The sequence below is a fragment of the Bicyclus anynana genome, chromosome 3 (genome assembly GCF_947172395.1).
Source record: "Bicyclus anynana chromosome 3, ilBicAnyn1.1, whole genome shotgun sequence".
Lineage (NCBI taxonomy): Eukaryota > Metazoa > Arthropoda > Insecta > Lepidoptera > Nymphalidae > Bicyclus > Bicyclus anynana.
In genome coordinates, this window is record NC_069085.1 from 728255 (window position 1) to 752490 (window position 24236).

At 37.9% G+C, this 24236-nt stretch overlaps 3 protein-coding genes across 3 annotated transcripts; 1 reads left to right on the top strand and 2 right to left on the bottom strand.

Moving 5' to 3' along the window:
• Positions 1–362: 362 nt before the first annotated feature.
• Positions 363–13147, bottom strand: LOC112050882 (uncharacterized). Its single transcript, XM_024089283.2, has 5 exons — positions 12892–13147; positions 8766–8966; positions 7687–7879; positions 5990–6223; positions 363–3408 (listed from the first exon to the last, which is right to left on the bottom strand). The coding sequence occupies exons 1-5, from the start codon at positions 12997–12999 to the stop codon at positions 3281–3283; spliced, it is 864 nt and encodes a 287-aa protein (XP_023945051.2). The 5' UTR covers positions 13000–13147; the 3' UTR covers positions 363–3280.
• Positions 13148–13392: 245 nt separating this feature from the next.
• LOC112050881 (importin subunit alpha-4) lies at positions 13393–20167 on the top strand. Its single transcript, XM_024089282.2, has 6 exons — positions 13393–13691; positions 13782–14480; positions 15227–15469; positions 15938–16210; positions 16694–16870; positions 17881–20167. Exons 1-6 carry the CDS (start codon positions 13629–13631, stop codon positions 17968–17970), a joined length of 1545 nt encoding a protein of 514 aa, XP_023945050.1. The 5' UTR covers positions 13393–13628; the 3' UTR covers positions 17971–20167.
• LOC112050884 (uncharacterized) lies at positions 19853–23758 on the bottom strand. The gene is made up of 4 exons (XM_024089284.2): positions 23561–23758; positions 22674–22870; positions 21977–22106; positions 19853–20368 (listed from the first exon to the last, which is right to left on the bottom strand). Exons 1-4 carry the CDS (start codon positions 23630–23632, stop codon positions 20291–20293), a joined length of 477 nt encoding a protein of 158 aa, XP_023945052.1. The 5' UTR covers positions 23633–23758; the 3' UTR covers positions 19853–20290.
• Between the last annotated feature and the right edge of the window lie 478 nt (positions 23759–24236).

The following is a 24236-nucleotide window of genomic DNA, read 5'->3' on the forward strand; positions in this document are numbered from 1 at the left end:
ATATATTAACTATATGTTTTAAGCTTATTCATCAAATTTATTTTCAATAATTTAAGAACAAGTTAATAATTATAATTATTATTAGGTAAATGACTAGCGATTTATATTTCATTTGTTGGTATTTGTTACTGTGTGATTAATAAATAATTTTTATTTTTATTTTTTTTTAAATAGTACTTCTCATGTATGGCTTTAGTATAGTTCGTTGTGTTCTCTCTCAATCATATTAGGCACATATAAAGATGTCGTATTACAATAACTATGAAGATATTTTCTGTAGTTCTTTTATATTTTTTGTTGTATCTTTTATATCTTAATATTTTTGCAGGACAAAGGAGGTTCGTTTTAAAATAAAACAATAATTAATATTGATATTTTATTTTATTCGGTGAGAATGGATATCACAAATGAAATAGGACTGAAATACTTAAGCGATAGGTACAGATAGAATATCATTAGGTACCTAAAACTAAATAGAAATAATAAAAATAAATTTTACCTAAAATACGATTTTAATGAGATCACAGTATATAATATAGTTATAAAAACTATTATACAATTAGTAGTATAGTTTCTTTAATTTTAATAATACTTAAATATACATATTTTGTATGATATGAAATGGTTTTGTTTAAGTTAAAAATAAACCTTTAAAACAAAATGTTTAAATATTAGGGCACATCTCTCTTAGCGACTGATACAAACTGTCACTTGGGCCACAATCTAGTGATCAAGTTGCACTAATTCCGTAGAAAAGTCTCTAAATTGACAACATTTATGTCTATCGGTTTTTCTAACGATTTTGATTTTTCAATTAGATATTACTGTACAATTAAAACTGCGCAGATAAAATTGAAGGTCTGTAGCCCGACTTATGTAAAACTAGAATTATTTCTTTAAATACTTGCCGTAGCAATATTTTTTTTAATCAATTTAGTATACATTTGAGACGTTTGACTATAAAATTAGCACCATTGTCTAAAAATTAAAAAAAAAAACTTTTAAAGGTAGAATTAGAGAAACATGTGCGTCTACCTACTTACATTTATAATAATAGGAAAATAACATAATATTATAATTATTTTTTAAATATAAAGGAACTAATTAATAGCGTCTTCTTTATAAACTAAAATATTTTAAACTATAACTAATTAAATGCATAAAATGGCACTAATCAAAAATATGAGATTTTCATCGGAACATTTGAAAAATAATTTTCCAGTACTCTTTCGAAATAAGTCATTTTGCCTTTCAGACAAAGATTACGTTGAATTTCACTCTTAACGTATTGTCCAAGATTTCATTAAACGTAGTCATATTTATAAACTACAATTCATTAGTGTAATATATTTTTATATTACTTATTTCAAAATCATCTGAATTAACTCTGACTCTATAAACATTAGAGTGATTCTTGTGATTGAAAATATTTTTCTACTTGATCCTCTTCGCATTAGTTATCAGGCCAAGCCCCGTATTTATGCCAATTTTGTTGTACCTAAATCATTAATCTAAATTGATAGATCCAACAATCGTTGTAACTTTTGACAATGCAACGTGGATGCTATTAATTGTCGAAATGCTGACAAATAATCATGGAGATTTTGGTACAACAGCATTAGCACCAATATTGACATACAAAACCTAAATTGACAGAAATATGGACACCTTTTTCTTCATCATTATCAGCCTATTTTAACGGCCCACTTAGGGGCCTAACCTTCGTCTTTATAAAGTATAGTGGGGCTTAGACCCACCACGCTGCTCCGATGTGGGTTGGCGTCTAGCGGATATCACCGGGACCGACTGCTTAATGTGCTCTTCGAGACACGTGGGTGCAACAACAAAAGCTCAATATTCCATTACCCGACCCAGGATTCGAACCCAGGACCTCGGTTTTTGCTCAGCACGCGGCAGTTACCTTCACCTTTTTCTTAATATCATCGAAATGGGACGGCTCTATTTTGTTGTCTCTTTTATTCTTATGATATTTTTTATTCATTTTACTATAATTTTCTCAAAACTTCTGTGAAAAGACAACATCCTTTTTATACCTGTCAATTTAGATTAATTTATGCATATTTATATTTTTCTTTAAATGCATTCAACCAAACAAAATATTTTGATAGATATTTTTTTGTCAGATGTACGAATATCAAAAATGTACCTTAGATAAAATAGTTATTCTATTATGAACATAATATATGTATTTTATTGCAAAAAAAACATAGTCAAAAATACAGAGAAATCTAAATAAACAATAATTTATTTGCAACTAGGTTTATAGCTGTGGGTGTGAGCAGGAGTAGATCAGATTTGAACGGATTTTTTTTACATTTTTTTCTTTTTTTTTACTTTTGTCTGCATATTGTGTCTGTTTCTTCTGTTTGATCTTAATTTAAGCTTATATACTACGTGGCTTGGATATCGCCATAAATATATTGAAGTAAGGAAACAGATGTAGTGTGTTCGAACGCTGTCTACACTACCAAACTAATTTTAATCAATTTAATTAATTTTTTCATGATTTTTTTTTTGCCTGTTAAATCTAAGATAGTGCAAGCCATTTCCAAGCGATGCTTGGTGGCTCACTTTGCCCAATAAAACTAAAAATATTACCTCTTCGTCTTATAACTAACACTAATAGAATAAAAACTTTGCTCGCCAATTGGATGTAACGTAAATTACTCCAATGTATTTGACGAGAAAGTCAAAAATACACATATAGAATATATAATCTGTGCCACAAATGGGACGTGTTAACTTCTAAGTGGCAACGTTAGTATCTTGGCCAAGGAGGCAAACATTTTGCCTGTTACAAACAAATATGTCGCATTTACGTTAACCAAATCTGATATTCTGTATTCTTACTGTATACTTAATAAAGTTTACTTTAAAGCTAAAATTGATTAATCCATGAAACTGCTAACGATCCATCCGTAAGATGATATTTGTCGGATCTAGTAGCGTCACATTGGTTCATCGCCTTGGTATACGTAGTAACATAACATTAGTACACATGTCTGTATTTGATACTAAATACAGACACAAGGCGACACTTTGTAGGAAGTGTTCCATTTATGTCCTGCAAAGTTAATAAATAAATTAATAATAATAAAAAAAATAAATAACAAAATAAATTAATAATAATAATTATACTGTTCTTGATCGACGATGTAATGTTGCATAGCCTATTATGATCATAACTTAATGAAAAAAAAAAATATCATCAGAGAAGTGTTGGTTAACGTAAAGCTGGTATCGTACTCTCCGCTACCAATTACTTGGTGTTGTTCTTCTGCTCGAGCGCGAGCAGCTCGGCCAGGTTGTCGATCTTCAGCTCGAGCACATGTTTGCCGGAGAAGTGGATGTAGTCGGCGTCCGGCTCGTCCACTGATCGCTTGCGGACTGAAACAGAATTTAAAAATATGTATGTCTTAAACCCTAAACAAAAAAAATAAACCTTAGCTAAGATTGTTGTGGGCTCTTCTCGGGCCAAGGCGGTTTGGAACCCTCGTAAGTTTAATTTTAATTTTTCGACTATTATTACCAGCATCAGATTAATTTAAATTGTGACATAACTTGACTTTTCAAAAGTGCTTGTAAACTAAGCCTAATTGAAATAAATGAATTTTGAATTTTGAAATTTTAAAGCTCGACTGGGATGTGAAATAACTAAGCTTCATCCAGTTTGGCTAAAGCACTTGTGATATATAAATTTTGCATTAATTTTATAGACAAGAGAAAAAAGCACATTTCGGTTAAAGAAGTTGAGCAGTGAGTTATTTTAGTTGAATTAACTAGTATGGAAGACAAAGGTCGGAAACTGTCTTAGAAAACCAATAACCGTTTTTTTCGTATTCCGTAAAGCAAGAAGCTTTACGGTTAATAAAAATCATAATATACCTAATCTGAATTTTGATCATTAAACAAATAGTAAATACGAAACGTGACTAAAAATTACTAGCTAGTTGGTACATTTCGTATTATGTCCACTAACATACGTCAAAGTTAATGAATTGGCTTGCCCTTCCTTGGGTCTTTAAACAGGCTGATATTGAGAAAGACAACCCTTGATAAGAATGATATGTGAAAGTCCTTGGATAGTCGGAATCGGTTTTTACTCTAGCGATGTTGATAGCTATGGGTTCAACAGGTCCTGGGTTTGATTTCTAGTTCGGGTCAGTTCAGGATTTTATCATTTGCAAATCGGCTCAGGTCTGGTCTGGTGGTAGGCCATGGCTAGTCAGTAGTGGCCACCCTACTGGCAAATACCGCCAAGCGACTTAGCGTGTCGGTACGATACTATGTAGGTAGATACCGTCAGAGGTATGGATAGAACTAACGTATACTTATACTTCCAAATAAGCCCAGTTCCATGTTAGACTCACCTAACATCAAGTGAGAGTTAAGGGACTTTTCTTTGAATAATAAAAAAACGTGCGTCTTGTAGTCCACACAATTAAAGTAAATCTTCTTTCATAAATAAAATTAAAGCGCCATCTGTGAGCCTCAAGCATAACTGCATCGCAACAAGTTCGATGTACAAAAAGGGATAAAGATAAAGATAAATATACTTTATTTGCACACCACAAAGACAAAAACAAGTGAAATAAAAAACAAATTAGGAAGAGATCAGCATACAAAAGGCGGCCTTATCGCTAAGTAGCGATTTCTTCCAGGCAACCAGGGATTGTGTCAAAGTTCTACTAACGCCATCTACTGGTAGTTTGAAACAACAAACACTGTTCCACTGTGCCTGTAGATGATGCGAAATACCGGACGTAGCACCCTCGGCGCTGGATAGCGTAGGGCACTCAACAAGCAAACTTGACTCATAGACCTAAAAGTTCCCCCATGTCTAATACTCGGGCAAAGAGGCCAAGGCTCGATGCCCGCACCCCCTCATCGATATTTCCGGGAGGAGATAACCCCACTGCTGCTGCCTGCAGATAGCATCACGCCCGCCCGGTATTTTCGAAACAAAGTGTAAGCGTGCGTACAGAATAAAGATGATATAGAATGAGTATTTTCAAGCAGCGTGGCGAAGCCTGGTAAAATCCATAAAAAAAAGTCACGCGTCTCCGTGCCATCCCAATATGCAAACTTTTATCATAATTTGTATTTCAAAATTTAACACTAACAACAATTACGTAGATTATTATAATAATTAATAATTATCAATAAATGATACTCCATCTCATTTCTTTAGTACTATAAGACATTTAAAAACTTAAGACGCCATTTTTCTTGAATAGCATTGAAAGTTACTGATGCGACGCTTCATGTCGTACTGTCTCGAGGGTGTATTCGTTTTTGAATTTTGTATTTGGAGCGGCTACGACGTCGTGTTCCGTGCGCTCTATCTGCCCATTATGTTTAATCTGTGGCGTGCGTAAATTGTCAATTGTGCGTAAGTGTCGTTTAATTTTAATTAATATAATTTTAATTTTATTATTTAACAATTGTATGCCTAATAATGGTGAAACATTGTTACCTAATACACAAGAACATCTTAACATAACATCTGCGTGATGGGCACCAAGGGCGGTAAATTTTGATAAGTATTTTTAGGTATTAGTTTTAATTTTAATTTATTTTAATTTTATAGTTGTAGTTAATGATACTAGCTGAAGCCGCGCGGTTTCACCCGCGTGGTACCTGTTGCCGTAGAAATACGGGGATATATAGCCTATAGCCTTCCTCGATAAATGGGCTATCTAACACTGAAAAAATTTTTCAAATCGGACCAGTAGTTCATGAGATTAGCGCGTTCAGTCAAACAAACAAATAAACTCTTAAGCTTTATAATATTAGTATAGATTCCTTTTATTTTATTTTTATAATAAGTTTAGCCTAGTTAAGTTTTGTAATGTAAAAATATTCAGATTCGTCAAGCAGGATATTTATAATGATGTTGATTAAATTCTTTGTATAACTAAATTTAATGTTTCTTGCAAATAAATGATTCTGATTCTGAGCCACTCACTGCTGCCCGCCGTGTCGCGCAGCATGTAGGCGGGCTTGCCGCGGCAGCTGGCGAACAGGTCGCCAGCGAAGCGCAGCATCTCGTCGGCGTTGGGCGCGCGCGCCTGCACGTTGGCGCGCAGGCGCGACACGTCGAACAGCAGCCCCTCGTCCAGCGCCGACGCGAACAGCTCCGGGGGCATCACCACGTCGTAGTCCAGCGTCATCATGAAGCAGCGCTCGTCGTCCAGGATGCCTGGATACAAATCACTATGAGAATGAGATAGACGTATCCGTCAGCGGCGGAGAGCCCATAGAAGCCGATTCCAGCCGGTACCTTTTTTTTTTATATTCTTTACAAGTTAGCCCTTGACTACAATCTCACCTGATGGTAAGTGATGATGCAGTCTAAGATGGAAGCGGGCTAACTTGTTAGGAGGAGGATGAAAATCCACACCCCTTTCGGTTTCTACACGGCATCGTACCGGAACTCTAAATCGCTTGGCGGTAGGTCTCTGCCGGTAGAGTGGTAACTAGCCACGGCCGAAGCCTCCCACCAGCCAAAATACCTTTTAAAAATCCATATTTATTATATACTAGCTGACGCCGCCGGGTTTCACCCGCGTGCTTTGCGTTCCCGTAGGAGTACGGGGATAATATATAGCCTTCCTCGATGAATGGGCTATATAACACTGAAAGAATTTTTCAATACAGACCAGTAGTTCCAGAGATTAGCGCGTTCAGTCAAACAAACTAACGCTTTAGCTTTATATATTAAAAGTCCGAATCCGGTCCGGGGCATGCACCTCCAATATCTCAGTTATGTCATCATCATTACCAACCCACCGTTGTTCCTTTACTGTTTGAGACACGTGATATTTAATTTCTTGAAATGCTCATAACTTAAAAATTGGAGGTACATGCCCCGAACCGGATTCGTACCTACGGCCTTCAAATCGAAATCAGAGGTCATATGGGCTATCACGGCTTCAGTTATGTGCATTATATGAAATTAAATATCACGCGTCTCAAACGGTGAAGGAAAAAACATCGTGAGGAAACCAGCGTACCTGAGAATGTCTCTATGAGTGTGAAGTCTACCAATCCGCACTGGGCCTGTAGCATGGTGGATTATTGGCCTAGCCCCTCTCATTCTAAGAAGGAACTCGTGCTCAGCAGTGAGCCGAATATGGGTTGATAATGATGATGACGATGAGGAGGTAATCCCTGAATCTATTTATTTTTACAAAGAAAGAAAATTAGAAAAGTGAATTAATCTAGAGGTGAGACAGCCAGCACGATGGAATGCCGCGCAATTCCGTGTTGACTCTGATGACTTAATAAAATAAAAAATCTCTGGATGTACTAAACTGATTTTGAAAATCATTTCATCATTTCATTTAGTAAGAATCATATATTATTCGAAGAGAACTACGTGCGCGGTAAAAATAAATGCAATTGAGTAGCAGGAACTCGCGACATCGTTCTGTTTTTCACAAAACGCGCTGGAACCGCAGATATTTCCGGGATAAAAAGTATCTGCTCGAATGTTCAAATCGATTCTGTGGTGTACTGGTGTAGCTATCAAAATGTAAACAGACAGCCAGACTTACTTTTACGTTAAGAAGAACTTCGTTCCTGACGCATCCCCTGATATCCCCGACTGCACAATCTCAATGAGCACTCACCAGTGGTGTTATCGTCTCAATGAGCACTCACCAGTGGTGTTATCGTTGAAGTCGTGGATGAAGTCGACGCGGCGGCCGTGGTTGCTGACGGCTATCTTCTCCAGCGCCTGCCCCAGGTCCAGCTGCTCGGTGAGCGCGTTGATGTAGTTGTCGTGTCCAGGCATCGTGTCCACCAGCTGCAACTCCGGCGAGTCGATCCATTTCAGGGGCAGCACGCGGTAGCTCTGCAATACGTTGCGTGACATATTATTGTAATTTTTCTGATTGCTTCTTAATGGCGTCATCGAGGGTTTTGAGCGAGCGCACAAGCATCGCCTAGTGGGGCCCGACTGCAGAAGAAGATACGAGCAGAACTACACTTTTTTCATTACTGACAAGTTAGCCCTTGACTGCGACGAGTAAGTGACAATGCCATCTAAAAAGGAAACCAGCTTACTTGGAAGAGGTATAAGTTTATTAGGCCCATACATCTGACGGTTGCTATGCGCCATCGTACCGGAAAGCTACATCGCTTAGAGCCAAGTCAAAGCTACGACTGGCCACGGCCGATGCCTACCACCAGACCAGACCTAATCCAATTTAGAAATCATAAAATCCTAAACTGAGCGAAGCCAGGAATCGAACCCAGGAACTCTCTGTTGAGTGCCATAGAACTACCAACTGCGCCAGAGGTCATCAAAACTCTCTAAGGGCGTCTTCTCTGAGACTCGAAAATCAGCGCTGTATGCTTGGTCATGCACCACAATTCTGAGCTGGTACCTTTTTCAAAGTTGTGCCAAACATAACAAAGTGGTGTTTGTTGTATAGTACTACATAGACTTTTTATGCTCCGCGTACCTGTGTGGTAGAGACATCAGACACTAAACGTGCTTACACTTGTGCCACACATCACAATGCTAGGATGGCGCGTTGGTACAGCAAGACTGCGTCGCTGAACAACATCAGCAACAGCGGCATCAGCAAGTGCTGAGCAGCACAATATACTCACATCGGTCATGTCGTTGATCATCGGCACGGACGAGCGATATGCGCTGATACAGCAGCACTGCGTCGCTGAACAACATCAGCAACAGCGGCATCAGCAAGTGCTGAGCAGCACAATATACTCACATCGGTCATGTCGTTGATCATCGGCACGGACACGGAGCAGAAGCCATGCAAGCGGCTCGCGGGCATGAGTGGGATTCGCTGGTATATTGTCATGATGACTCCCATCAGTATCATCGCCATCGTAAAGCTCATAAAGAGCGCGAAGCACCAGAGTTTGATGCACTCCCTCTTCGCCCAATCAGATTCGATCTCAATCTTCTCCTGTAATCATGCATTCCAACCATTACCACAGTAGATTATACTGTGCCATTACCATCTTATGTTTTAAACAAGAATGCCTATGATTAGGTTGGGTATTTAAAAATGTTTATTTTTCGAACAGTTGTTGTTAACAATTTAGTAATGTGATTTAAGTTTGTTATTGTTTTGACTGATTTTAAGAAGGCTGTTACAATAACCATAGATGATACAGTTTATGAATATTACTTAAGCATATTCATAGTTATAAGTTATAATAATTTAAGTTTAGTCACATATGTTTTCTGTGGTTTAGTTAACGTTTTGATTGATTCTAACAAGACTGTTAATATTTAAAAAAACCGGACAAGTGCGAGTTGAACTCGAGTGACGAGGGTTCCGAACATAGATGATACATTATGTTCCGAACGTTGTTAATCTATCATGTTTTTACCCGACTACGGCGAAGCCAAAAGGAAGGGTATTGATTTTGGTAGTCTATGTATGTTTAATGTTTGTATGTATGTATGTTTGTTCCACCGTAGTGAAACTACTGAACCGATTTTAATAAATGAGGTGATAAAAGATTCGTAATCATTCAAATTGAGACATAGGATACAAAAAAAAGCGGCTTTTTTGCGTCTAAAAGACGCAAAAAAACCGCTAAAAGACGCTCCGCGGTTTCACCCACTTAGTTCCTGTTCCCAAAAGAACACAGAATAATAAAATTGCCTATGACACTCGCAAATAACGTAGCTTTCTATGGGTGAAAGAATTTTCAAAATCGGTTTTGTAGATCCAGAGATTACCCCCTAAAACCACACAAACTGTACCACTTACAATCTAAATATATAAAATTCAAAGGTGACTGACTGACATAGTGATCTATCAACGAGCACAACCCAAACCACTGGAAGGATCGGGCTGAAATTTGGCATGCAGGTAGATTTTATGACGTAGGCATCCGATAAGAAAGGATTTTGATCAATTCTATCCCCAAGGGATATAATAGGGGATGAAAGTTTGCATAAAACTTTGTTAATTTTAAACCGATTTAGCTGAAATTTGGAATAGAAGTAGATTTTACTCTGGATTAACACATAGGCTACTTTTCGTGCCGGCTGCATGGTTCCCGTGGGATTTGTGAAAACTAAATTTCACGCGGACGAAGTCCGTTTACCTATATGTATATATGTATATGTATATATAATGGGTGCGACTACGACTCTGCCATGACTATTTTTGTTTCTATGCATTTCTCTATACCAATCTGAAATATTTTCTTGTAAGACACCTTTTTACGTAGTCAGGTTATAGTTTTTATCATCATCATCATCATCATGATGATGATGATGATGTTTTTATACTTAATTGAAAACTGACCTGAAATTGTAATTGTAACTTTCTGTTACATTACATTCTTCTTGGCTTATTTGTTTTGTTAAATATTTATTTAAACCTTAAATTATTATAATAGTATAGTAGCATACTAAAAAAAAATTAGTATTTAACAAAACTTAACATTAGTTTTGATGAATAGGTTTATTATATGCAAGTAGGTACAATATTAGTTGATTTACCAAGTTAGTTGAAAAAATTTAGTTTTCAAAGTTTTCCACAAATTTTCAAGTAGAATGCTAACTTATGTATTTTTATTTCAAAATTTCAGGTTTGGTTGTTCCAAAAACTATTTACTGCAAAATTACAAAAAAATATATATTTAGGATCCTCTTGCCAAGTTCGTTTGTCTGATGTATCACACGATGCATTAAAAAAGTTTTTTATTTAAATTTTCATCTTGCCCCCTAGAAGTGACTTTTATATTCAAAAAATTTATATTTCTGAGGTTTTCCGGAAATTTCCAAGTAGAAAGCTAACTTCTGTTTTTTTTTTCAAAATTTAGGTAGTTTCGGAGAAAAGGGGGGGGGGATGGTCTATTTTCTTAGATAACTTGAAAACTATTTATTTAAAATTATAAAAAAACATATTTACAATCCTCTTACCGAGCTCGTTTGTTTGATGTATCACACGATGCAGTTTAAAAAAGCTTTTTATTTGTATTTTCCATCTTGCCCCCCAAAAGTGACCTTCATATTCAAAAATATGATACTTTCAAAATTTTCCGGAAACGTTCAAGTAGAAAGCTTATTTCTGTATTTTTCTCAAAATTTTAGATACTTTCGGAGAAAAATGGCGTGGTCAATTTTCGTTTATTTGTTTAAATAACTTGAGAGGTAATTTTTTTAGAATTCTAAAAAAAAAATTTTTATAATCCTCTTTTTTTTTTATTCTTTACAAATTAGCCCTTGACTACAATCTCACTTGATGGTAAGTGATGATGCAGTCTAAGATGGAAGCGGGCTAACTTGTTAGGAGGAGGATGAAAATCCACAATCCTCCCGGTTTCTACACGACATCGTACCGGAACGCTAAATCGCTTGGCGGTACGTCTTTGCCGGTAGGGTGGTAACTAGCCACGGCAATCTGCCCAGCCGGGGATCGAACCCAGGACCTCCGATTTGTAAATCCACCGCGCATACCACTGCGCCACGGAGGCCGTCTTATTTATAGCGCAGTGTTGGTCGACCCCCCACTAGGTGGACCGAGGATATCAAGCGGGTTGCAGGGAGCCCCTGTCGGCTCGAGATCGTTGTGCTTGGAGGTCCATGCAAGAGGAATAGGTCCAGGACTTCTATCGGCTGATAAGGTAAGATAAGATATCATAATATTCATCTGTGAAGGGCAGTTTGTATCCTCTGAGCTAGACTTCTGCAAGACCCACAGACAACGCACAGTCAGTCTAACGATACCATCGACAAAAATCTCAAACCAGCTAAGGTGCGACTCATCTCCATATTTATTTCCTCTTTAACACATATACATATTTATATTTATCTATTTATTTTTAAAAAAAAAACGAGAAATTCATATTATTTATATTTCTATAGTGAAGTTTAATGTTGTGACTAGGCTTATTTATTGGAGTTTACTCCTTAAGAATCGATTTTTTATATATAAGGCGCCCGGTATGAGAAAAATCCGAGGGGTAAAACCAACTGAACTAACGAAAAAGTGTCACGTTTTTGGTGCGCAACTTTCTAATTTATTTTAATGATTATATCATTGTAAGAGTAAAATATATAATGTGAAGTATATTATAAAGTCTATTAGTTATTTTACAATTCTATAAATTTAGTCTTCTTTAACATAAGCATTACTAAAGCCCTACTCGATGTGCACTGTTTACCAACAAAAAAAAGTGTGCATGTTAAAAAGAAACAAAAAGTTACCCCGAAGCACGTCTCAATACTCGCGCCTTAAAAGTGAAAGGTGCGCAACCGAGGTGCAGCAGGCCGTGCACATGGGTGCGCAGCGTGCACATGGGTGCGCACGTATGTGCACGCTGTTGGCGGCAGCGCACGGTGAAAGGTGCGCAGAATAGGTTGCGCACAAAAAACGTAACGCATGTCATTTCATAACTTATTGGAGTTCACTCCTTAAGAATAGATTTTTCATATATAGCCTCCGTTATGAAAAAAATATGGGCAGTAAAATTCGATGAACGCATAGCGTTACCTTTTTTGTGCGCAACCTATTCTGCGCACCTTTCACCGTGCGCTGCCGCCAACAGCGTTCACATGCCTAGCGCGTCCGCACGCACGTGCACGCTGTTGGTGGGCGCGCACGCAGCGCTGCACCTCGCTTGCGCACCTTTCACTTTTCAGGCGTTGCTATTGAAAAGAGTAAACTCCATCCGTGCGTCGGAGCTGACACACACTTTTTTTTAATTAATACCCAATAAAAAAAATATATATTTAGTATTGCTATTTCCTCAACTATTTCACAATGTTCATTTATATATTTAATTTATCAAGAACAATATTTTAAGGTAGAATTTCAAGACTTTTCTGAATATTTTTTTTTTTAAATAAGTACAATGGATACTGACCTCGAGTAAAGTTGGCTTTTCATCCGGTTCGTATTCGAGCTGCGGCGATTGAGATTTTATGAAAGTCTCCTTAGAAAGTATATTATTCGGCTTCGTCAAAGCTGTCATGGTTATTATTTTTATATCACTTGTGTAAGCGATGTTAAAATAAACCAGAGAATGTGCGTCGTTATTATTCCGTGATCAAACTATTGATCCCCCAAATATCAGACGCCCACTTTGTCCTCATTCCCCTCTTAAATCCTGCCACTTGCGGTTGCGCAGTTAGACAAAGGACAGAATCACACTATCAACAATTTGTTGGGACTTACACCACCCGACATTATATGTGTTTTATTGTTTATGATTACCGTATTATTTATTTTATATTTTTGTAATAATATTTTGTAAAGAATCATAATTTACCTTCACTCGTTTTTTTTTTTAATTATAACGTCGTGTGGTCGTGTGTGTTGCACATAATTGACCATAGACAAAACTTTGTTATCGAAAGAAAAAATAACCAGAGTGTCTATGTCACTCTAAAGAAAGAATTTAAGAAGTGCGAGTGAGGAAACGGACGGTATAATTTTGTAGAATATTCTGTGGAAATTGGAAAAGGTTAATGAATCAGCAGCGCATAAAGTCGTAATAAAACATGTTCGATTAGTTTTCTACAAAGTTATTTTAAGTTAACTCTTTATTTCATTGTGTAATACGTATATTCGTCTGACCACCACGACTACTACTACATTAAAATGGCGACGGACCCAGCGAAACACCGCATGCATGTTTTCAAGAATACGGGCAAGGATGTGGACGTAAGTATATCAATTATTCATTTAAAATATACGATTAGTTGATTAAATAAGCGAATGCTCTGCAACTTATATCTGGGCGATGTATTTTAGGAAATGCGCAGGCGGAGGAACGAAGTGACAGTTGAACTGAGAAAGAATAAAAGAGAGGAGACTTTACAAAAGCGTAGAAATGTGCCAGCCAGCTACTCTACAGACGAAGATGACTTGGATAGGAACCTGGCCCCGATCGATCTCGAGGACCTGGTTATGAAAGCGGCGAACATGGAAAATCCAGAGATGCAAATAACAGCCGTGCAGCAGTGTCGGAAACTGCTGTCGTCCGACAAGAACCCGCCTATCGATGACTTGATAAAGACTGGAATCCTCCCCATACTAGTTCAGTGCCTTTCAAGGGTGGACAACCCGACACTACAGTTCGAAGCTGCGTGGGCGCTCACCAACATCGCGTCTGGCACCTCGGCACAGACCAACAAAGTCGTTCACGCGGGTGCAGTACCTCTATTCCTCCAATTGTTGATGTCTCCACATGAAAATGTGTGTGAGCAAGCTGTGTGGGCACTCGGCAACATCATTGGTGATGGCCCAGTTCTGCGTGACTTAGTTGTAGAACTGGGAGTGGTGCGACCTCTGCTTAGCTTCATAAAACCTGAGATCCCTATATCGTTCTTGCGCAACGTTACGTGGGTGATCGTGAACCTGTGTAGGAGCAAGGACCCACCACCACCAGTTAAAACCATCCAGGAGATTCTGCCTGCGCTCAATGTACTCATCACTCATTCTGACCTAAATGTGAGTATTATTTTCTTTAATTTTCAATCACATATGCATTAAACAATAACAATAATTGAACACACCAAATGGGATATGTAAAAGCTCATCAAGATTATAAAAATACATGGTCTTTTCTTTTCCTGAATATACAAAATATTTAATCATTTTATCTTAAAGGCCTTAAATTTGACCTTCAGTTGACAGTTTACAAGCAAAGTGCTGCGTTGTGTTGTGTCAATCAAAAGAAAAGGAGCTTTGAATTCATTTCAATTTTCATCATCATCTTTTGAATACTTTCCCACTCACTATGTAGAATTGCCAGTTAAATGACTTTGTGACAAAGGTAATTAATTTGTAATACAACAAAAAATATGTTAATCACTACTTAATTATCATTTCTATTTGAATGGGAAAAATTTGAATTGATAAAGGTACTGTACTCTTATTAAAAGACATCTTACTGGCATGAATCATTGTTCATGATACTCAAAAGAGCTATCTATGATTTAATATCCATGTACTTTTTATAGTAACAAATTTTGTGTCTATCAGTCCAGTTCTCCCAGGGTCAGAATCTTTTACATAAAATTGCTAGAATAAAATTATGTTATCATGTATTTTCTACTTGTTTTGACACTTGTTTTTTATTGTATGACTTTTAATTTGTTATTTTATATTTAGTTTAGACTAAGAACAACTTCTTACTTGACAATGGAATCTGCACAATTTTTTTGTTCCTAACACATAAAATTTTCACATTTCAGATATTAGTAGACACAGTATGGGCAATAAGTTATTTAACAGATGGTGGCAATGAACAAATCCAAATGGTTATAGACTCAGGCATAGTTCCCAAGCTGATTCCCCTGCTCTCACACAAGGAGGTCAAGACACAGACGGCAGCCCTGAGGGCTGTGGGCAACATTGTGACAGGGACGGACGAACAGACCCAGGTGGTGCTCAACTGTGACGCACTGTCACACTTCCCAGCACTACTGTCGCATCCAGTAAGTAATGACTTACTATTTTATTCATATAATTACAATAATATTTCAGATAACTTTCACTAATGTGCTGTACCTTGTCTTTTATTACTTCCATTAATTCCTAGATTAATCCATACATACAGAAATTTGACAATAATTTTATAGACACTTGGTTGGTGTTAAAATGTTTTCTAGTAGCAAGCAAATGCAAAAAATAAAATCGGTCTCCCTATCACTCACTCGACAAAAGGCTACGCCCAAACTGGGTATCCATAACTTGCATTATGTAATAAAATGTAACTTGTAATTATTATTATTATATTGTATAATGTAATGTATGGTATTGCTTGATATTAAATAAATAAATAAATAAATAAATGAAATTTTATTTACACCATTGCTTGTAAACATCACCACCCAACAAAAATAGTTTGCGGTGTTGAATAAATTGATAAGAAATGCCAGATTGAGTGTTTATTTGGTTATCAGAAAGAGAAGATCTGCAAAGAAGCAGTCTGGTTCTTATCCAACATCACAGCGGGCAACAAGCAACAAGTGCAAGCAGTCATTGACGCGGGCCTGCTCCCCAAGATTGTGGAGAACCTCAGCAAGGGAGAGTTCCAGACGCAGAAAGAGGCCGCGTGGGCCGTCTCCAACCTCAGCATCAGTGGCACCAAGGATCAAGTGGCCACACTCATCAACTGTGGAGTCATCCCGCCATTCTGCAACCTCCTCGCATGCAAGGATACACAAGTTATCAATGTGAGTAGTTTAACCATTATTTTTGTGTTTGTTCTCATTTTTATCTCTTTTTTTATGCATTTCTTTATAATCTTGAATTGTTACACCTGAATATTACCTTACAAGAGTAACATGTCTTCCAAATCACTCTCTTGCCATCTGAGACATGCATATTCATGATTAATTAATATATTTTCAAATAAAATTAACCCAATACATTCAGACAGACAGAAAAAGACTACATAGGTTTCTGGCTGAAATTTGGAATTGAAATGGATTTTACTCTGAATTAACACACGCTACTTTTCATCCCGGAAAAATCCATGGTTCACTAAATTTCACGCAGACGAAGTGGAGGGCGTCCGCTAGTAGAGGCATAAATGTGCTGCCTACCCTTAAGACTCGATACACACCCTCAGTTGTAGAACGAATTTCTTATTTCATTTAATTTGTATGTATAGTGCCTACCCTAGTTAACAACCTTGTGCACGCCATTGCCCGCAGGTGGTGTTGGACGGGCTCAGCAACATGCTGAAGATGGCGGGCGACAATGTGGACCAGGTGGCCAACATGATTGAGCAGTGCGGCGGCATCGACAAGATAGAGGAGCTGCAGGGCCACGAGAAGGTGGAGATCTACAAGATGGCCTATGACATCATTGAGCAATACTTTGCTGATGAGGTAATTATTCTCCAAAATCATACAATTTTGTACCAAAAAGTAAGTTTTACAAGTATTAGAGCTGTCTGGGAAAGTATTGCCGCCATGCTTATTTCTGCTGTGAAGCTTATTTATGGCTGGTGGGAGGCTTTCAGCTATGGCTAGTTGCCACCCTACCGATATAGGTGTACCGCCAAGCGATTTAGCATTTGGGTACAATGTCGTGTACAATGTCATGTGAAAGGAGTGTGGATTTTCATCCTCCTCCTAACAAGTTAGCCCGCTTCCATCTTAGATTGCATCATCACTTACCATCAGGTACAATTGTAGTCAAGGGCTCACTTATAAAAAAAAACAAGAAAACTGTTTGGGCCTGAACAGCTTGTCTGTGAAGTTATTGAACTTTTGTGTCCGATTGTAAGAAAGCAATGCTTTCTATCTGAGTGGACAGTCATAGTTCAATGGGCGATGATCACACCTAAAATCTATATTGTTGGCTGCTCAACCCTAGGGCTTAAAATAATGGATATAATGGAATTACAGACAAATAGAATTGTTTCATTAAAATTAATGTATGTTACAAAGTAATTTTGTGTCATTCAGCTCAATACTAGATAGTCAGGGATCCCCAGAATATTTTGTACACCTGATTACTAACAAGCTAATTTTTCGTGAGTAGCTTCATCTCGATGAGACAATCAACTTTTTTATATGAAAATTCTTGATTCTGGTAGTTACCAGGAAATCAAAATTTCAGTGTTGGATCGAGACAGTGGGACATTGTGCCTGTTAAGTTGTATAACTATTAATTAATTAATAGTAAAAAAAAAATCTGGTCAGTAACAACTTTTGATAATCTAACCTCCTACATGTATCAATAACGAGGTTGTAATCAGGTGTACAAAATGTTCTAGGGATCCCTGACTACAAGCTATTATTAAGGCTTGAAATAACAGATGTAATGGACATGGAAGTAGAATTGTTACATTAAAATTAATGCATATTACAAAGTAATTTTGCGTCGTTCACAGGAAGAAGACGCGACGCTAGTGCCGGCCGCCGCCGACGCCGGGTTCCAGTTCGACCCCGCGGCCGCACAGCGCGACCCCTTCCGCTTCTGAGCCGCGACCCCCTGCCGCCACGCGCACCCCTACGCTCTGTGCTACTGAGCGACTCACTACACGGACCGACTGTTGGAAAACTGACTAGAGCCTTTCGCAAAACAAATTACTATGTGGACTATTCAGAGACTATTGAAGAACCGCTCGGCAGACTGGACTATGAAATAATGTTTGAATATCGAGGGGAAAGTTGACAAAATGTGGATTATTTGGAGAAACACTCGACTGACTGAACTATAAAATAGTGTTGCTTGAGTAAATATTGATACTGATGTTTAAATTAAAAAAATTTGGAATCTTGTCTTCTATGTGTGACTGCAAACTTGACAGATACTGAAGTAGAAATACACAAGCATGGACTTATCGAAAAGATCAAGTTTAGAGACTACAAATTACATATTTGCAACTGCAATAATATTAATCATAGGCCGCTAAGTTAAGAACCTTACATATTAACAATACTTATTTTTAATGAATACTACATTTCAGAAGATGGACATTTTATGGAGCTTCCAAATGTTTTCATTTCTTACAAATATATATGGAATATTGATCTTTAACAAAAGAATTGGTTATTGAAGTAATAATAGATAACTAACCAATTTAGTTTCATGAACAAGATTACACTGAGAGATTTCTTAACGCTCAAATCTTGTTTTTGGATTAAAAATTTTTGAATTTTGATCTGTCTGCTGAGACGTACAACTTGTACAATTATTTTATTGTAAAAAAAAATTGAATGAAACCGACGAAAAGTGTACCGAAGCTTAACTAGACTTTGGTAAAGCCCCGTGCCGACTGTGCGAACTATCGTTATGTATTGTCAATTCATGTTTGAATTTTCTTTTTATTAATATTGATTGCTCCATTGTACGGTTCGTGTACTCTGCACTCGGCTTGCGTTGTTGAATATTGTCCTTTGTTTCCTGTGACATCAATGGATAATGATTTGGTGTCAAATGTAATGTCACGATGCACAGTTTCCATGTCATGGAGTTTGATTGATTACGGTCGATGAACTATACAGGATTGTCAGTATTCATGCGTGAGGTTGTTGCATACAGATTGATTTTACAGTCTGTCCGTAAGTGTTTATCGTTAATGTGGTGGTGTTTAAGGAATCATTATGTTAGGACCCGATGGATTGACGAACGAGTCTTGTTTTAAAATGTAATTGATATTTATCATTTGATGTGAAGTGTTCACGTTTGTTGATCGTTCGTCGGTCGACGGGGGACGTTAAGCAAAAAGGCTGCAGCACTGACCATGGACTGGAACGAGTCTTCAGACACTGATCCGATGATGTGGATAGGTTTTATGAATAAAATAGTATCGAATAAGATATATAAATGTATTTAGAGTACGGAATGCGTACTCAGGCTAAATTGTGCGGATCAATGTATGTTGTGTACATAATGTATAGGTGCTGCGGTTTCGTTGTGATGCAACTCTATTGTGATGTTTGAATATTTCATTTGTTTTTCGATTTCGTATAATAATTATAACGGACGAAACAAAAATTTTATAGCTTTAAAGTTAAGTGCCGCGAAATACGTGACTAGTGTACTGGGGGCCTTATATCTCTTGTCGTTTGAAAATGATTTGCGACTTGTGACGTCAGTGACTAGAGTCTCTGGTGTGTCACGATGGTGTCACATTCGTGTGACGTCAGTAACTAGAGTCTCTGGTGTGTCACGATGGTGTCACATTCGTGTGACGTCAGTAACTAGAGTCTCTGGTGTGTCACGATGGTGTCACATTCGTGTGACGTCAGTAACTAGAGTCTCTGGTGTGTCACGATGGTGTCACATTCGTGTGACGTCAGTAACTAGAGTCTCTGGTGTGTCACGATGGTGTCACATTCGTGTGACGTCAGTGACTAGAGTCTCTGGTGTGTCATGATAGTGCCACATACGTGTGACGTCAGTGACTACAGTATCTGGTGTCACGATACGGTGTTACATTCGTGTGACGTCAGTAACTAGTCTCTGGCGTGTCACGATGATGTCAGAGACGAGGGCCCAGCTTTCGATTGAAATGCTTTTTGATATAACATAGTATTTATGTTTGATTTTAACCGAAAGCGTCCACCGCCTCGTGCGGCGGGCGCCATTTTAGGAAATTATGGTTTTCAATTAAACACAATGATTTATTATTATTATATCAGTAAACAATAAATTCTGTCCAAACATTACAATGTAATGGTATTTTATTTATTACTTATCGAGCCTTAAATGCCTTAGCCTTAGTAAACAAATTGGTAGTTTTCTGTCTACCTACCTACCTCAAAGATACTAAAAGAAATTCGTTTAAAACAATTTTAATACATGTTTATTGGTGGTAAATCTATCGCGCCGTCGTCGTTTTCGAATGCCAACTCGAAGGCTTGTTTGCTTTTCTGCAACAAGAAAAGTTATGGTTACTTTAGCAATCGAGAGTGCATCCCTACGAAGTCATGTTTCTAGTTACATCGGTACCGTCGACCGCATTGTTATTTAACATCGGCTAACATTGATCTTCTACTAAAAAGTGGATGCACAGTCAACAGTCAGTGACCAAAAAATGTCCCCACTCAAGGAGTGCCAAACACAACTTCTTGGCGCTCAATTCAAGTAGTCGCATTTACAAATTGAACCTTAAACTCATTGCTTACGGTTGAATTTACTCTGAATTTGGGATTTTATTGAATATTGGACTACATTTAAAGGCCTTGTATAATTTTCTTTATCAATAATCCTAAAACTGCCAAAGCAAAATTGGCCAGTTTTTAAGTGACGTTTTCTACATGATTGTGCGTCCTTTACTAAAAGAGGTCAATGCGGCGAACACATTTTTATGACGTTCGCGTGAAATTATTTTTTCCTGCGGGTATCGGGATAAAAAATAGCCTGTGCTCTGCTCCAATATCTCTGTACCTTATCCAAATCGGTTTAATGGTTTAGCCGTGAAATGCTAACAAACTTGCTTATGCACTTATGCCTAACTAGTAGACGCCACGCGGTTTCACCCGCGTGGTTCCCGTTTCCGCATGAATATGGGAATAAAATATAGCCTATAGCCTTCCTCGATAAATGGGCTATCTAATACTTAAAGATTTTTTCAAATCGGACCAGTAGTTCTTGAGATTAGCGCGTTCAAACAAACAAACTCTTCAGCTTTATAATATTACTATAGACTAGATAGGTAGGTACGTACCTATTAGTATGGAGTTGTAGTCGAATAGAATAAATAGCCCAATTAAAGGACTTGGGGCCTTTCACATAATATATAATAACTTAATGAGCATTTTTAATGGCCCACTACAGTGCATAGGCCTCGCCTACGTCGCATAGGATAATGTTAATAGTCAGTGGCGTATCTATAGGGTGGCCGGGTGGTAAATGCTACGGGCCCCCAGAAAACCAAGATTAAGTAGGTACCTACCTAATCTAACATTTAATAAAAATACTGACGATTTTTCTGGGGATGTAATGAATTCGCCGCGTGCCGTGTTGTAGTTACGCCAATGACAATAGTAGTAACTAGAACGATCGCTATCCGATGATAATGATCGGAACTGACTTCACATGTTCTCCTAGGCACCGCCATTATCAGTCATACTTTACTACTTTCTTCGAACGAAGAAAAGCCAAATAAATTCATAGGTCCGTGATATGACTACTGGACTCAGACCAATTATTGTATAGGACCTGCCTCGCTTGACGTTACTTTTCTGTCAAAGAATATGATCAACGATCTAATGCGATTATAAAAACTGTCTCTATAGTATCGATGTTAAATAGTTGTAATCGTGTTCGTCGGTTAAAGAGCTCCGTAAAAATACCTTTCTGTGTAGTTGAATGGTGTAAAAAACGGGCAAAAACTTCTAGTTTAGTATAAGATATGTACCAAATCTAAGCTCGTTTTCCTCAGAAAATGACAGACAATTTTGTTCGTGACTATGAGTGCGATACAGGTCCTTCTATAATTGGTCTGAGCTACTGGAGCATTCAGTCAAGGATCTCACCATCTTACGGTACTCGCACGCGTAGCACCTGACGCTGCCGAGGGTCTCCGGGGGGGACAGCGGGGAGCAGGGCGGCGGCAGGCGCTGCACGGAGTCGCAGTCGAAAAACTGTCCCACTTTCTTGTGGAAACTAGAAATATAACAAATCGAAGGCCAGTAAGAACCTAAGCATATACAGTGCGACTTAAAAGAGTATCAGTACAGAACTACAGACTCGTAAATGTATGGAGGACTTAATATATTTTTGGATCTAGGTCGTTCATAAAATAAATGAGGGCGCTGTAGTCAGTGACTCATTTATTTTGTACTCTTTTGTGTCGCACTATATTTCAAAGTTTAGAACCATGAAAACGAGATAGGTACAGGCAACTTGAAAATGTGAACTATTTAACCTGAAACACTCCGAATCTTCCTCCTCAGTCACCGTTCTGTCATTGAACTGTCTGAAATTCCTTGAACGCGTACCCACTGACTAAGCGGTTACATTCCTCACCTACTCCCTAGCCATGTTTTCTGTTCTGTGTTTGGGTAGCATATGATAGGTTAGGAAAGGACAGTTAGTCCCTTATTTTGTTTTTTTATTGGCACCACCAACTTTTACATGTAGATTACCTATCCTCTTAGGCCATTAATAATAATAAGTCCTGTTACTAATGGTCTAAGCCTATCCTAGACCTACGTATGACAATGAACGTACGTGGGCAAGGGTTTCCGCCAGTGGTTGTCGAGCCGGTTGACCTTCATGATGGCGCCGAGCCGCTGCAGCAGACTGAAGTTGTCGCTCTGGATCTTGTTCTTGCGGTCCAACTCCTTCTGACACTTCTTGAGCTTCAGCGCCACGTGCGGCCGGGCCGCGGGCGCGCGGTCGTCGATGCAGGGCAGAGCTGATTTTACCTATATTACGTTTAATGGGGCGGGATATATAAATTGATAACATTAGTTACGACCTTAGACCATTAATGGTCTAAGGTTTCGACACATGAAATAGGTATTTCATACCTACATTATTGATTTTGACCCAGGACGTTACGATCCAAAACATACCAGACCTCAAACCGACCTAATATTTAAGGGTACGATTTAGATACTTTAATACAGTGGCATAACTTACTACCTACCTAAATCAGATCAGAGGCCAGTGAAAAATTCATTTTGGATGAGGCCCCAGCCAGGTAGGTATTTTCTTAATATTACATTAGGTATCTACATCCGAGTTCACGACCTCGCGGTATGCCTTTGAGCCGGGAACGCCGCGACATTTTGCCAAATAATAGTTACGGTACCGAATAATAGACTGCTTATCTAGTAGGCACACGATAATGCCAATAAGTAAAACTGTATTCGGTAGCAGCCTACTACCCATAGATTTACGAGTCGGTACAAATACCTTTAATTCTATGCCTACTACCTAATCAGTTCTCTTCAGTCTAACGACGATCATTTAATTAACCCGGGATTGTAGCAAAGCAGTGCAAAACTTGCTAAGTTTGTCTGCGCTTAAAACATTTATGAAGTTTTCGAGGTTGAATTGGACAGGTAGGCAGGTAGGTACTTATCTATATCTACCTAGGAAACTCAACTTACCTTAGATCTATGATCCTTAAACCTGCGATCTTCCCATGGTTGAATGAGTAGCTTCTCTCTTCTCGACAACATATTATTAAAACTTAAAATTAATGTCCAATTCTATTCAATAGTAGACGCCGGTGAACACATAGAAACGCGTGGTATTTGACCAATCAATGCATTGCATAGCCGTTGCTACGTAGACTTGTTTTAAGCGTGTTTCTTATACCAACCTGTAATAGGAAGCATTATTTTCGTAGCAACAGAAATCTTTGTTTATACGATAGATACTTGGGTAATACAAAATTTTAAACGAAAGAATATATCTGAGCGTAGATACGACTATATTATAGCCATGCTGGATAAAATCGCCTTTACTTAGCAATACAGCAAAACAATATAATAACAATAGCAATAGGCATTTATATATTTAAATATCATTGATTTAATGTTCTATTTTTTGACAACTATTTGGTAAATGTAATAGCGTCATGATAGCGTATAAGTAATCTATACTAATATTATAAAGCTGAAGAGTTTGTTTGCTTGAACGCGCTAATCTCAGGAACTACTTGTCCTATTTGAAAAATTCTTTCAATGTTAGATAGCCCATTATCGAGGAAGGCTATATATTATCCCCGTATTCCTACGGGAACGGGAACCACGCGGCGTCAGCTAGTAATTTAATAAAGAG

Excerpts from the sequence above, each read along its gene's own strand:
- LOC112050882 (XM_024089283.2), bottom strand. The coding sequence starts at position 12,999 with ATGACAGCTTTGACGAAGCCGAATAATATACTTTCTAAGGAGACTTTC. Across the intron at positions 6,224-7,686 it reads CTTCAACGATAACACCACTG|GCATCCTGGACGACGAGCGC; the intron begins GTGAGTGCTCAT and ends ATTTGTATCCAG. Across the intron at positions 3,409-5,989 it reads GCGCGACACGGCGGGCAGCA|TCCGCAAGCGATCAGTGGAC; the intron begins GTGAGTGGCTCA and ends ATTCTGTTTCAG.
- LOC112050884 (XM_024089284.2), bottom strand. The coding sequence starts at position 23,632 with ATGTTGTCGAGAAGAGAGAAGCTACTCATTCAACCATGGGAAGATCGC. Across the intron at positions 22,871-23,560 it reads TTAAGGATCATAGATCTAAG|GTAAAATCAGCTCTGCCCTG; the intron begins GTAAGTTGAGTT and ends AACGTAATATAG. Across the intron at positions 22,107-22,673 it reads TGGCGGAAACCCTTGCCCAC|TTTCCACAAGAAAGTGGGAC; the intron begins GTACGTTCATTG and ends TTATATTTCTAG.
- LOC112050881 (XM_024089282.2), top strand. The coding sequence starts at position 13,629 with ATGGCGACGGACCCAGCGAAACACCGCATGCATGTTTTCAAGAATACG. Across the intron at positions 14,481-15,226 it reads TCACTCATTCTGACCTAAAT|ATATTAGTAGACACAGTATG; the intron begins GTGAGTATTATT and ends TTCACATTTCAG. Across the intron at positions 15,470-15,937 it reads CAGCACTACTGTCGCATCCA|AAAGAGAAGATCTGCAAAGA; the intron begins GTAAGTAATGAC and ends TTTGGTTATCAG.